The sequence below is a fragment of the Lepidothrix coronata genome, unplaced genomic scaffold, assembly GCF_001604755.1.
Source record: "Lepidothrix coronata isolate B3197 unplaced genomic scaffold, Lepidothrix_coronata-1.0 Scaffold29, whole genome shotgun sequence".
In the NCBI taxonomy this organism is placed as follows: domain Eukaryota; kingdom Metazoa; phylum Chordata; class Aves; order Passeriformes; family Pipridae; genus Lepidothrix; species Lepidothrix coronata.
In genome coordinates, this window is record NW_016690209.1 from 3,240,426 (window position 1) to 3,253,824 (window position 13,399).

At 49.1% G+C, this 13,399-nt stretch overlaps 2 protein-coding genes across 3 annotated transcripts in view; one reads left to right on the forward strand and one right to left on the reverse strand.

Annotated features, from left to right (window-relative positions):
- COPS7B (COP9 signalosome subunit 7B) overlaps positions 1 to 8,080 on the reverse strand; it is an 18,270-nt gene extending 10,190 nt beyond the window's left edge. For both annotated transcript variants that reach the window (XR_001874047.1, XM_017810716.1), the window contains exons 1-6: positions 8,026 to 8,080; positions 5,962 to 6,137; positions 4,662 to 4,737; positions 3,046 to 3,134; positions 2,362 to 2,564; positions 1,117 to 1,222 (exon numbers count right to left, since the gene is read on the reverse strand). Coding sequence is in view for 1 of the 2 variants with exons in the window: in XM_017810716.1 (XP_017666205.1) it covers positions 1,117 to 1,222; positions 2,362 to 2,564; positions 3,046 to 3,134; positions 4,662 to 4,737; positions 5,962 to 6,123 (636 nt within the window). In the remaining variant the exon portion in view is untranslated. The remainder of the gene's footprint in view (positions 1 to 1,116; positions 1,223 to 2,361; positions 2,565 to 3,045; positions 3,135 to 4,661; positions 4,738 to 5,961; positions 6,138 to 8,025) is intronic.
- A 4,873-nt stretch (positions 8,081 to 12,953) lies between these two features.
- PDE6D (phosphodiesterase 6D) overlaps positions 12,954 to 13,399 on the forward strand; it is a 34,038-nt gene continuing 33,592 nt past the window's right edge. The window contains exon 1 of the mRNA XM_017810812.1: positions 12,954 to 13,086. Within this exon, the coding sequence (XP_017666301.1) occupies positions 13,037 to 13,086 (50 nt within the window). The 5' untranslated portion in view covers positions 12,954 to 13,036. The remainder of the gene's footprint in view (positions 13,087 to 13,399) is intronic.

The following is a 13,399-nucleotide window of genomic DNA, read 5'->3' on the forward strand; positions in this document are numbered from 1 at the left end:
AGGGGATTCCTTTTTTTTTTCCTAAGAGACAATGGCACAATATTGTACCACCTTTCTTTCTGGCTGGAGGGACCTACTACTGCCTTGGTGCAGAAAGCAGCCATTGTACCTTTCTGTTGGCCAGAAGCAGGAAGGTGAAAGAAGTCCGTGAAAGAAAAATTTACTCTTAGGACAGCACTTGAAAAGGGAAAATGCCATTTGACCTGGCTTGCTGGCTGAGCCACAGGTATTTGTTAGAAGCGGGAACAGAAACTGGTTTCATGGGAGGCAGCAGTAATGTTTCTGCTACTCTGGCTGAAAAGGAGAGATATGTCACCAGGCACCATCCTCTGTCCCCTGGAACTCTGTAGGGCTCACTACAAATACAGTGAGCAAACTTTTAAAAAAAAAACCCCAAGGTTTGGGAGTCAGGTGCACCAACACCAGGCCAAAGGCATCTGGCAAACCAAACGTGCTATGGATGCCGATCGAGCCGCCAAGCACATGTAAACATAAACCTGCAGGGATGCAGCACTTTGCAAGAAATAATCCCTGATCCAGAGCCGCGGGAGGCCCGTTCCCACCTTCCCGGCGGCTTTAGCCGGGTTTGGTGGCACGGGCCGGGCCGGACCGCGGGCTCGTGCTGCCACCTACGGGCGGGAGCGCGCAGGGCCCGGCCGGGCCGCCCCGACCCCCGGGGGAGCTGCCGGGGGCACTTTTAGCAAAAGCAACGAGCTTCGAGAGATTTTTGTTAATCACACTTTCAGGTGCAAACCAAAAAGAAATGGTTTATTTTTTCCTTCCTGCCTGCCTCGTAGGAAAGGAACAGAATTGTATCAAAGCTTTGTGCCGAAAGCACAGTTTTCCACACAAATCAATAGAGGACAACAGTTAGTGCAGTCACCTACCCTAAATTTATAAAAATGTATCAAGAAAGATGCAATCTGCTCATAGTGGGCAAATGTGTTGTTTGTGGTCTTACTAGCACTCAGAAAGAGCCGTGTTTTCTTCCTACTCCACACCTTATTTGCATGATTGCCAGAGAGCCATGACCATCAACCAGGTGTTACCAGATAATTTTCTTCAGCAAACACTTATCGAACAGCATAGAGCAGCCTGAAATTAATCTGTACCCACCTCCATCTCTACCTGCTGCTGAGTTCTGTGATGGTTCTCTTTGTACTGGTTGGCTCTAAGCACTTGCTGCTCAATTCCTAAAAGAACTGCCTCACAACCATCGCACCTGCAAGATACAAACCATGTCAGTGTCTGCGAGTTCTCTCTGGAGCAGCTCAGTCAGGCACTGAAAAGTCACACTCATCCAAAAGTTTAAGAGATTATTAAATTTATACCTCCTGCTTAGAGTTGCAAAAAGCTGGCAAGAAAAGCTCTGCTGCATACTCAATGCGTTTCACAGCATTCTCTAGAGAGTCTGTTACCATCAAAGAGTAACGGCAGGTTCAATGTAGTTTCAACCCTTCTTTTCAGTCAGAATTACGGCTTAAACAGGGATGCAACATATTATTTAAAAGTAAGAAAAATTTTAAAATTAAAGAAAAAAGTAATACTGAAATAAGTGTTCAAATGACAAGAACTCGGGACTGGAAAAGACAAAAAGAGAACTGGCAGTGGGTTCACTGTTATCTTCCAAACAGGGCTGTAAGGTCCTGGAAGCTGCCAGAGCCCTCCTGCCATGATGGGACTGAGAGAGTTGGAGTAGAGAAGCAAAAAACCTGCCCCAACCTCAGGACAGTGTATTTACCCAGCAGTTTAATTACTTTTCATGTGCTCATTACCACAGCAACTAGGAAGCAATTCCCAGTCAGCTCAAGACCTGCCACAGGCTCCACAGTCTATAGGGGAATTTCTCTGGGTGGGAAAGGAGTCCTATAAAAAGATGAGAAGCAGCTCCTGGCAAAGACACAAAATGATAATACCACAGTCCCACTATGGTTGCAGGCAGCAGTGATTTTTTTTTGCCCACATAGTTCTCATCACAGTGAAAAAGGCTGAAAAGTTCTGTTTTCGTTATCAAGTGTAACAGCAGGAAGGGGAGTAGCTCCCACCACAGGACCTTGAGTCCAGTTTGGCACCTCTCTCTGCAAAGGCCTCTACTCCTCGCTGGGGTCTTGCCATGTAAAAGCAACAGTGTGAGCAGAAGCTCACAATGTGGTAGTCTGGCTTGATACATTACACAAATTGAATCCCAGATGGGATCTTGGAAAACTTGCCCAACAGACTCCTCCTCCACGTGCCGATTTATAGCACAAGACTCTGATTAATGGAACATGGTGAAATTGAGCCAGCACTTGAAACTGAGGATAAGCTAAAAACAGGACACGCTACGTACAAGGAACAAGAAAGGTAGAGAGACTGCCTCACCATTCCTGGAGTGTTTTGACAATGTTACTGATGTCCTTCTTCTGAATGTCTCTACCAATACAAAAATCCACCTCTAACACCTGGTTTCGTTGATCCAACTTCCCCTGGATAATATCTGTATAAACCGCTTCAATAATCAGATCTTCCAGCTCCCTCAGATTCCTCATATCCAGGTCCTTCAGCAATACGGAATAGGGAATGCACTAAAAACAGCAAGACCAAGAATAAGTTAACAGTCCTAGAGCCAAAAATGAACAGCTAAGTCTCAGAAGGTCAAGACTCAAACACTTATTGTATCCTACACTTTAACCTGCACGCGCAGCAGTGACTGATTGTGGCAGAACAAACACCTGCCAGGCCATGAACTATTCTGTCACAACTTCAGTAATTCCTGAAGCTTTGGTATTAGCACATCACAGAAGAAAAAAGGTAATGGGATTGTAGAAGAAATCAAGTGTTGCTTAGCCTTCTCTAGAACAAAAAGTCAGTGTTTTTAACTATGATTCTCCGTTTCCAGCAGTGAATGAACTATACAAAGTTTTCCAGGCCTTCCTGACCAATTTGCATGTCAGTTCAGACACGCTTATACCTCATCCATGGAATTCCACAAGGCTAATGTCCCATATGCACCAGGAGAGAACACTAAACCAAGAGACAAGTGCTGTCACACTCCAGGCATGTTACCTTCATTCGGGACGCCAGGCTTACGATCGTCAAGTGTTTCAGCTTGTTCTTCTGAGTCACTGTTAATTCAGGCAGGTTGTCTTTGTTTGCTGTAATGTCAAAAAGACAAGATTCAGGACTCTACTTCAGAAATTATATAATCCAGGCACGTTATGCTACACTAAACCCTGGAAGGCTGAACTCCTCCAGCAACTGTGGGTGCTGGTGAGCAGAGAGTGCTGCTGCTGCAGACAGATTGGCACACCCAGGGAGAGAGGGGAAAAGTTAAAAACAACTTGACAATTCCATCCTTCTCTGCTTCTTTAGTAATTCTGGTTCTGGAATTAGAAAGTAATTCACAAGTGGTGCCCTGCCAAAACAGTTGGTCAATGTTTTGTTTCTAACAAGTAATTTTTATTTCATTAACAAGCTGGCAGAATAAAATCTTCCTCCCTGGCTAATCTGTTTGCAAATACAGCTGGTTTTATTTCTCTAAAGAACTGCAGAATTTAGAGTTGAAAGTGTAAAGTACCAGGCTGAGGAAGAGAGGAAAAATTATTAATCTAGATGGCCACACTGTCACTGTATTATATCCATGTGCCTCATGAATATTTAAAAACAGAAAGGAAACTGGCAGCTCTCCAAAGCAAAAAACCTCTTTAAAATATCTACTTTAATGGAAATGAATGTTTCAGGGCCACTCAAGTTCTCCCATCCATCCCACCTCATCCAATGCTCTACATTTTGACTACTTTTACCCATCTCTCTTTCTTCACTAGAAAAGGAAGAACGATCTGTGCTGTCACATGCTGGGACAAAAGATCCATGAAGAGAAAACACATCCTCTAATCAGTCACAGAATTCATGAGGCTCGTGTTGCTCCACAGCCACTGGAATTTCCAGTCCTTGCACTTACAGATGCCACTTCTCCTTACAGGAACTAGATAGCTCATCCACCACAGTGATAGCCAGCACTATGACAGAATTCTTTGTCACGCTCTGTAATGGTCTGGATGAGGCTGCTACTCACAAATGAAGCATTAAATTGTAGCAGAATGGAAGCATAAGCACCAGAGATAAAAGCACATTTTGACAGATACAAAGATGATTCACACATAGTCCTTCTGAAGCTGTATAAAAGCCATTATTTTAACTTCTATTTTAGCTAAGAAATTCTTTATTTTGTTTCAGCAGTGCTGTCACGAAATAAAAGGTTGTCTCATAAACCATATAGGTTTTTATAAATAATGCAGAACAATTTTGTCTAAGTTTTCTGCAGTTTCCATAACCGGTGTCATCTAAATTTCCAAACACATGTCTGAAATTGTTCTCTGCAGAGGTAAGTGGTCTGTGAACATCAACAAATTCTGCTACAGACCAATTCCATCCAGCACTGCAGTCCCATGAAAAACCAGTAACACACCACGGTCTCTAGCCCTTCCTTTAATTTTAGCAATTAAAAAGCACATATGACCCAGAGAACCCCTACGGAGAACTCTCCTCCCAAGCAAATTCTGTTCTTGGACACTTTCCCCCAGCCACACTCCACCAGGCATCACAGAAAGCAAGGAACTGCCTCTGACAATCCCAGAGGGCAGCCCAGCCCCACCCTCTGCAGTCAGGCAGCAGTCTCTTACCTACATAGTCTCGGTATGTTCCATAAGCAAACAGGTTCAGCAGCTGGAAATAAGCAGCATTGGACCCTTCAGCAAGCTGGGTGGGGAGAAAAGAAATTTCACATTAAACAGTAACAGTCAACACAACCCTGATAATCAACTTCTCCAGAGAATGGTTTAAGCCTGCACAGGACAAGAAGTAGCCAGACAAGCAATTACATCTCGGTCTTAAAGAGCTGGACTCTTTCTAAGGGCTCACAGGCAGCAGCAAATTTCAGCAGTTTTAGAGTCAAGGTGATCCAGCCATTTCTATGCACCAGAACATAACTACAGTTTGGGCTGTCAAATGCTTTGTACAGCACCTCAGGAAGTAAAAGAAAGAGGCAAATCTTAATTTCAGCTGACAACCTACAGGGCCAGCTCTTCTCCTCATGTGATAAGCAAGCAGGCAGTGGTGATGGCTGGTTAAGCATCCTGGCTATGACTGTGAAAGGTAAGGCAGCTCACCTGCAGAGCCACCACAGCTTCAAAGCAAAGCAACCTGGAACGCTGTGAGTTGAATGCATTTGAACACTCAAATGTAACAGCACTCCTTGCCTGCAAACACTTCAATGGAGTAACAGCAGCACCAAGCAGTGATTTTTATTGACTGGGGTTTTTTAATAAAATTTGCTGCACACAAATCCAGGGGAAAAAAAAATGTCCTTGTGATTTGATGCTGAATAACCATAGAGGCACTTCTGGGCATAATTAGGAGCCTGTCTGGAAAGCCAAACTTGCTGCACACTGTGTTATTCCAGCTGCAGAGATACTCAGCTTAGATTCCCTCACTGGAGTAGAGGCAGGGGCTGGCAAGGCATTCTCAGCAAAAGCTCTGGAACTTACTTTCCATCTTGGTTTGAAATGGTTTGGATTTGGTTACCACCCAGGCCCGATACACTAGACATCTGTTCACAAAGACTTTTGGAGAGCATTGAAGTTCTGCTTTCCAGGACAGCAAAGGAGTAGAAAGGGATTTTTTTTGTTGCTGGCTGGCTAAGTGCCTTCCTAACTCTGTTACAGTGCTGTTGCCAAATTTTTGTTGTGCTAGCAATTGCATTAAGGTAGCAAAGCTTTATATAGGTATTTTTTAACACCTAACATGTACAAGGCAAAAGTAAGGTCAGTCTCTCACACACAAACATCTCAGAACCAACATAAGTCGCATCAGGCCCTTCCTGGCACAGAAATTTCATGCACAGGCTGTGTGTGGAAATTTCTGGGGATCCCTCATATTGGGGAAGTGCAGAAAAGGGCATTAGGATGGAAACTCATCTCTTACCTCCTGCACGTTTGTTAACTTCAACAGCTCTCCAAAGACATAAACTCCAGGAGCCTCCAGCACTTGATTTATAAGAGCAGTCAGAGCTGAGCCACTTGTACCTTTGGCCAGTAAAATAAACTGCTCTAGAAGATTGCAGGACGGTTTCTGTTCTCCTGCCATTCTCAGTTTTCAATCTGTCAATAAAAGAACATAATATTAATACATCCCTCCTCCTTTGCTGAGTCCTGGCAGTGGACCAGGAGCTGCTGAGCTTGTTTCAGTGTCAGCAGAGCCAGGCTCTTCTCCAGCACCCAGGGGCAGGCCACAAACCCAGCAGGTTCAACTGCTGATTTATCTGGGGAGCAAAAATGATTCACACAGTATCTGAGCAAAATTTCTGTCTCCTCAGTCCCCTAAAAGGACCTGCTCTTGCCAGTAGAAAAGGAGTTTAGGTTCATGCTGTTTTCAGATTTTCCTTATACTGATGCTGCCAATTAATGCCAACTGTGAAGATGCTTATTGATACATCTATTAGAGGTCAGCTGAGGCTTCCTCCTTCCTCATTACACACCCCAAAAACAGCCACTAATATAATTCCCTGTGAAGGACTGATCCACACTGTATGCCCACACACTACACCTTTTCCTTTTACACTGGCTACAGATAAAGTGTGTGCACATAATTCCTACTGCTTTCTGAGCCCAAAAGGCAAAGAGATCTGGCCTGTAATGCAGCTCAACAGTCTGCACTGCACAGTTCAAGTGTTTTGGGTTAACTGGAAAGCTCAAGAGATAAAAATACCCTGTCTACAAAGGCTCTATTTAAGTCCCTAAAAGAGAGGTCTTTGTCTTCCTCCGCTGCCTGACATTTCTGGTGTGCATGTTGTCTCCCAGCACCAACATGTTGGTTTTGAAACCTAAACCACTATTTATTAACAAGTTCCACAAAACGAGTTGTTTGTTTACAAACAACTGAGACAAAACTTCCCAAGCATGTTATTCAGACACCAAACAACTTGGCAGATAAGGGGGGGAGTTGTGCTATGTTTGTATGGGATAAGTATCAAGCAGAGGGTGTAACCTTTACTCTGGTGAAGAAAATCAAACAATCAGCAGAGAACCACACACCAGAGATTGTGTCTGGTTCTGTGTGACCACCGGGCCCACATCGTCCCCCGTGGGGGGAGCACAGTCACACAGGGGTTTCACTGTTTCACCAGGCCTACCCAAATTAAGGCTTGTGAAGACATTGCAACTTCCTGTATTAGTCAACTTCTAAAAATACATTTTACCCTGCTACTTTACACCTCAATGGTCTCAACCTGAGCAGACAGCCTTTCACACTCTGCACACAGAGATGTCTCAGCTCTTAGTGTAAATCCTCTTTCCATCAGAGGCACAAGTGCAACACGAGAACAGCACCTCAGTGCTGACTGAGAAATCCCTGCAATACAGTAACACTCAGTGTGGGTTCCTCATACACCAGTGCTGCCCTCCCTACTCATGGAAAAGAAACAGACACAGAGGACAATTTCCTCAAGAGAGCACATGGACCGGGAGAGCTGGGAATGGGATTCAGATACCTCGGTTCCATTGTTTCTCCCTCACAGGTAACCAAACCACATGCTCGAGTGTGAGGTTACAAAGGACTGGCTGGCTGCATCCATGCCCTGATAGGGAAGAAATGCCAACCATTTGCCCCTACCCGAGTACACGTTCAGACAACAGCGGTGCTATTGCAACCTGTCCGCACCCCGGGAATACCTCGCTGCTTCCACAAGCGCCTTATCCTGGTGAGAAGTGACTGAAATACACAAAACACTCCAACGGAGCTTGGCCAAAGGCTACGACAATCCGCGCACGGGGACAAACCAGGCTTCTCTCCCGGTCAGGCCTCTCTGAGGGGGTTTCAGGGCAGGAAGCGGCCCGCAGACCCCGCACAGGGAGGCGGGGGTTTCCCGGCCCTGCCGTCCCTCCCCAGACCCCCGGCAGAGCCCCCGGGCCCCACCGAGCGGGCCGAGCCCTTCCGCAGGGGGTGATATATCGGGGGGTGCCTCACGGCCGCCCCGGTCCCCGGCGTTACCTGTCGGCTCCCGGCCTCCCGCCCCGCCGCTCCCGGCGCCGAGCCCGCCGCGCCTCAGGCCGCCATGATGGCGGCGCCGGTGTCCGCGCGCGGCCTCTTCCCCCCCGGAACGCGCGGGCCGCGCCGAACGTTCCGCCCCAGCCCGAGAGTTCCCCCAAGGACCGGGAAGCGCGTCCCGGCATCCCTCGGATACCGGGATGGGCACGGCGGGATGGGTGGGCTGGCGGCCGTAGAACCACGGTCCGGCGGCCCTTGGAGCAAACTTCACCGAGCAGCTGTTTCAGCACAAGCAAGGGAAATTCCCGCCTCTCTTTTTGGGGGTACGAGGTGCGGTGGCGGCATCGCGGGGGTTTGCAGCCCCAAAATAGCCTGTGCGAAGGGTCACCGTGGTCAGGCCGTTTCCTCATTGGAAGTGGGGCCATTATTAGATGGAATGGTTGCACGGGGCACTGGAACAGGCTCTGCAGGGAAGTGGTCACAACCCCAAGCCTGGCAGAGCTCAAGGAGCGTTTGGACAACGCTCTCAGGCACATGGTGGGGTTCTTGGGGCTGTGCAAGGAGAGGATCTGGATTTGATGATCCTTAGGGGTCCCTTCTAATTCTAGTTATTCTATGAATCTGTGATTCTATGTAGAGGTTAATGGGCATGCGATGAGATTCTTGGAGTTGTCCTGTGCAGGGCCGGGAGTTGAGCTTGAGGATGTGAGTCCCTTCCCACTCAGGATATTCTGTGATTCTACCAGCCAAGCCTCTCAGGCCAATCCTCCTGGGAAATGCCAAGAAATGGGGTGAAAGATGATATGGTGCTAGAAGTGATTTTAAACTCCATACAAAAATGGTCCATACAAATGACAAGCCAAAGGGCAGAGCTCTGGCTGTGATGTGAGGGAGCAGGGAGGGAGCTGGAAGGGTTCAGATCCTCTCCAGGACACAGATCAGGAGCCAAAAGACTCTTGAGAGGGTATAAGAGCAAGGGTGGAAATGAGGGAATTGGGGGTTGTTCCATCACGGAGGCCTGTAGGCTCATCCATGCCACACTGTGAATAAAGTGTGCCTCTGCTAAAAATCCTTCAGCTAAGAGCAAAGTGCTTTTGGCTTTCAGTCAGCCAGTCCCTGAAGATCAAGTCATGGACCAGCACAGTAGGAGGGGTGAGCTTTCAAGGAATGAACATCAGAAATTATTAGGGAAACTGATAGGGCTTATCCTGTGCCTCAGAGCCACCCACAGCAGGTCCCCAGGGTTCCGTTGTCCAGAGAAGGGATGCCAGAGAAGCACAAAGATGCAGGTGTTGGAATGCTGTTGTGACACTCTGGGCTTCAAAGCAAACTGGATGTAAAAAAAACAGGCCCTGCACAGCAAGGGAACTCAGCCAGGGCTATAACAAGCCATTCAGTAATTTACTTAAGCCACACTTAGCTCCCATCTGCATAGGGAGGGAGAATTACCTCTTTAATCTCATCCTAACCAGGCCCTTCCCCACGGTTTGTGTTGGCCCAGACGTGCTGGAACAGTGGCCTTGGACAAGCAGTGCGTGGCCTCCTTTGTCTCAAGTCTTGTTAAAGCTCAGATCCCAGGCTGAAATAGAAATGGAAATATATGATTGTGAGCTATTTTTCATGGATTGGTTTTGCGACCTCTTGCTAGAGCCTGTGGGTAAAAATCAGCTATAAGCCCCATGTAGGTCAGCCAGGAGGGCCTGTCCTGCGCAGGGAGATGTTAATCCATTTTATCTTTTAATGTTGGCATTATCTCTTGACTCACCCCATCTCTTCCCCTTGTGATTCTGCAGTCCAGGTCTCTTTTAGGCAGCAGATAATTCAACTAATTTCTCTGCACTGCCTGAGCAAAGAAACCATAAATCCAGAGTAACATCCCCAAGCAGTGGGGTCGTGAACCCCCAGATTTTGAGAACACTTGGCCTCACCAAGGAAAGGGCTGACAGGGAAAGTACTTTTGTTTAAGTTTTCCTTTTGCAAATGAGGTGGTTTAAATCAAAAACTCTTGTGAAAAGAATTCGTGCACTAGACTAAATTCAGCTGCCAGGATTAGGACCTGGTTCCTAAAGTGTCTGTAATAATTTTACTTCCCAACAACTTATAGCAAAATAAAATCAACTGTTGGCACCATGGCATTATTGGAGCAGGAGCAAAGGCACCTGCACATGACTGAATGGCCAGTAGCCCTAGGGGAAAGCTTGGCTACATAAATGCTGACATCATCCCAGATGCAGTTTATTCCTCATCTGTGTATGCTTCCCCCATGCTTCATCCATTCATCCTCACTCCTTCCAGCCTCGTAACCCCTGCAGCTGCCAGCACACACCTCCAGAGCATGGAGTGATAGGAGCTGTCAAACTCCCTGCATTTCCCAGGATCCAGACACTCAGCTGCTCGCTGGACTCTCATCTCACACCTTGGCAAGGCAAAGAGTGATGTCTGGGTGGTTGCATGTGTGTGGTTGTACAACCTCTTCCATCAAGTGTGGGGTGAGGTGAAGCCCCAGTTAATTACACTATCCCCCAGTTATGCTGCTCTGCAGAAACACCAGCTTGTGTACCTGCACCTTGAGAGAGCAGCTGCTAGGGAAGCAGAAAGCAGGCTGGAGGTGCCTTATCACCTGCAAGGGCAGCTCAGAAACTGCCACACCTGGCAGAGACATGAAAGCAAAGGGGAAGTTTTCAGTTCAAAGTGGCACCAAGGGATGGTGAGACTTGCAGCAACCTTCTTGCAAATATTGTTAAGATTGCAAAGATTGTTAAGACAAGTGCTGTTTGTGTTAATGCAGCCCAAGGATTTTGCAAGGAGATCCCAGGGTTTCTGTCACTCTGAGTTGTGCTGTCACATGTTCCACTGCTGCTCCTGCCTGCAGTAGTCACAAGAGCTTCACACTTCAGCCATGAGCTCTTTAGTGATTTTCAGAAGTTCAAAAATGAGAGGCCTGTGCTTCCCTACATAGCAAGGCAAACTTGGGAATTCTGAGACTTGGCCAGAAAACACAAAGGTTCCAACTCAAAATTCCAGGAATATTCCTACCCCTGTGGTACAAGAAACCCTTCAACATTTCAAGAGTTCCTCACCTCAAGATCCATTTAGCCTCAGCTCCTTCATCTCTGAGGAGCCTGAACAGAGGCAGGATTGAGTTCCTTATGTCTTGTGTAAACCAGCATGTCCTACTTCCACCTGGCAGGCTCTTCCTCCCCACACAACCGTTTGTTTCTGCCTTCAAATCTGCTTTTTTCTCACTTATCTTTTATCTTCATCAGTCTTTTCTCCCCAGTGGCCTTTTGTCCCTTCTCCTTAGACAGCATGCAATTCCACAGCTTAGGTAAAACCCAGGAAAGACTCTTTAATACAAGATAGATATATATTAGTATAGGGCACCCCTGGCGCTCAGCCCAGACTCAAAATGATCCCTTCGTACACTTTCAACCGGTGGTGTGGAACTGAGCATGAATCACACGCATCATGGAAATAAATGCTGCCTATTTTTATTAAGGTCTCTTATCGGTAATACTGGCAGTGGCCTTGTCCTTATGCATTAAACACAGCCTTTATTAATGTTCACATTCTCCACTTTTGTACAGTGGCTGATTTGGAGGCAAGTCAAGCCATGAGCGAGTGTATTGATGTCACCCTGAATGTTCACTGGTCCTGTTTTGAACCTGGATTACAACTGCTGCCTTCATCATGACTTAATGTTTTGTATCAGTTGCACTCAGATTGTTACCAGAAGGGTTAATTTGTTCACATTAAAGAATAGCCTGTCTCCTGGGATGTGCTAAAAAACCCAAGACTTTTCCCCACAAATGACTCTGCAACAAAGCCATAAAGGCCATAAAGATGATTAGGGGGCTGGAGCACCTCTCCTATGAGGAAAGGCTGAGAGAATTTGGATTGTTTAGCCTGGAGAAGAGAAAGCTCCAGGGTGACCTTATTGAGGCCTTTCAGTACCTGAAGGGGTCCTACAAGAAAGCTGGAGAGGGACTTTTTGCAAAGACATGTAGAGACAGGACAAGGGGAATGGCTCCAAATTGACAGAGAGCAGGTTTCGATTAAAGAAGAAATCCTTTACTATGAGGGTGGTAAGGCAGTGGTACAGGTTGGCCAAAGAAGCTGTGGATGCCCCCATCCCTGGAAGTGTTCAAGGCCAGGCTGGATGAGGCAGGTTCTAGTGGAAGGTGCCCCTGCCCACGGCAGAGAGGTGGAACCGGATGGTATTTTAGCCCCTTCCAACCCCAACCATTCTGTGATTCGAATTTCTGCAGCACAAAGAAGGCTGCCTTTGTTCCAGGGGAAGCATACTATTTATTTTAAACCTTCTCTATAACGCTGGTCCCGTTGACTCCAGAACTGTTGGGGTTGGGAGGACCCTCTGGAGATCACTCAGTCAAGGCACGGTACCCTGGAGCTCGTGACAGGGGAACTCGTCCAGGTGGGGTTTGAATGTCTCCACCAGAAGCCGCTCTGGGTCTGAGCGCCGGGGTCCCCGGCACCACCCGGACTCAAGGCTGGAGCTTCGCCGAGCAGCCCCAGGGTCCCGCCACCCGCCACCCGCACAAGCGCCAGCACAGCTCCAGCGGCTCGGGGACGTTCAGCCGCCGCCGGGCGGGCAGTGACCAGGCCCGCGGTGACTTCTCGCCCCACCGAGGTCTCCAGGGCATCGACCGACCCCCGCTCCCCGGCACGGCCCATCCTCTGGCGGCTCCACCGCGGCGCCCTCGGGCCCGGCCGAGGCATCCCGGCCACCGCTGCGCACCCACCCCTGAATGCGGGAGGGCGCTGCCTGATTGGCCAGCCGCGCTGTCACTCCAGTGCCAGAAGGCGGGGCGAAGAGCGAACGGCAGCGGGTGATTGGCCATGGCGGCGGCGGGCGGCCGCTGGGGTTGGCTGCGCCGGGCAGTGGCGGGTGCGCGGGAGGGAGGGGCGGGGGGTCCTGAGGCGCCGCTGTCACCGCCGCGCTCCCGCCAGGCCCGGCCCAGCCCCGTCCGCCCGCCCGCGGCGCGGCAGGACCATGTCGGCCACGGACGAGCGGGCCAAGGAGATCCTCCGCGGCTTCAAGCTGTATCCTCCGCGCGGGGGGCCGCGAGGCGGGGCGGGGGGCGCCGGGAATCGCCGCCCCGCTGTGGCGAGGGCCCCGGGGCGGGAGGCGGGTTGCCATGGAAACGCAGTGGTTCTCAATGGCGTCCGCCCGGCGGCGGAGGGGGTTGGGGGGTCCCGCAGGACTGGGACCGGCCCTGGGCCGGCTGGGGAGCGGGGGCGGGGAAGGAGCCCCCGGAGGCCGGGCTGGGGTCCCGTCCCTGCCCTGGGAGGCGGAGGGCTGGGGGGTCCCCGCGGCAAAGTCCGCACCGCCGTAGCGGCGGCGGCCACCGCCCCC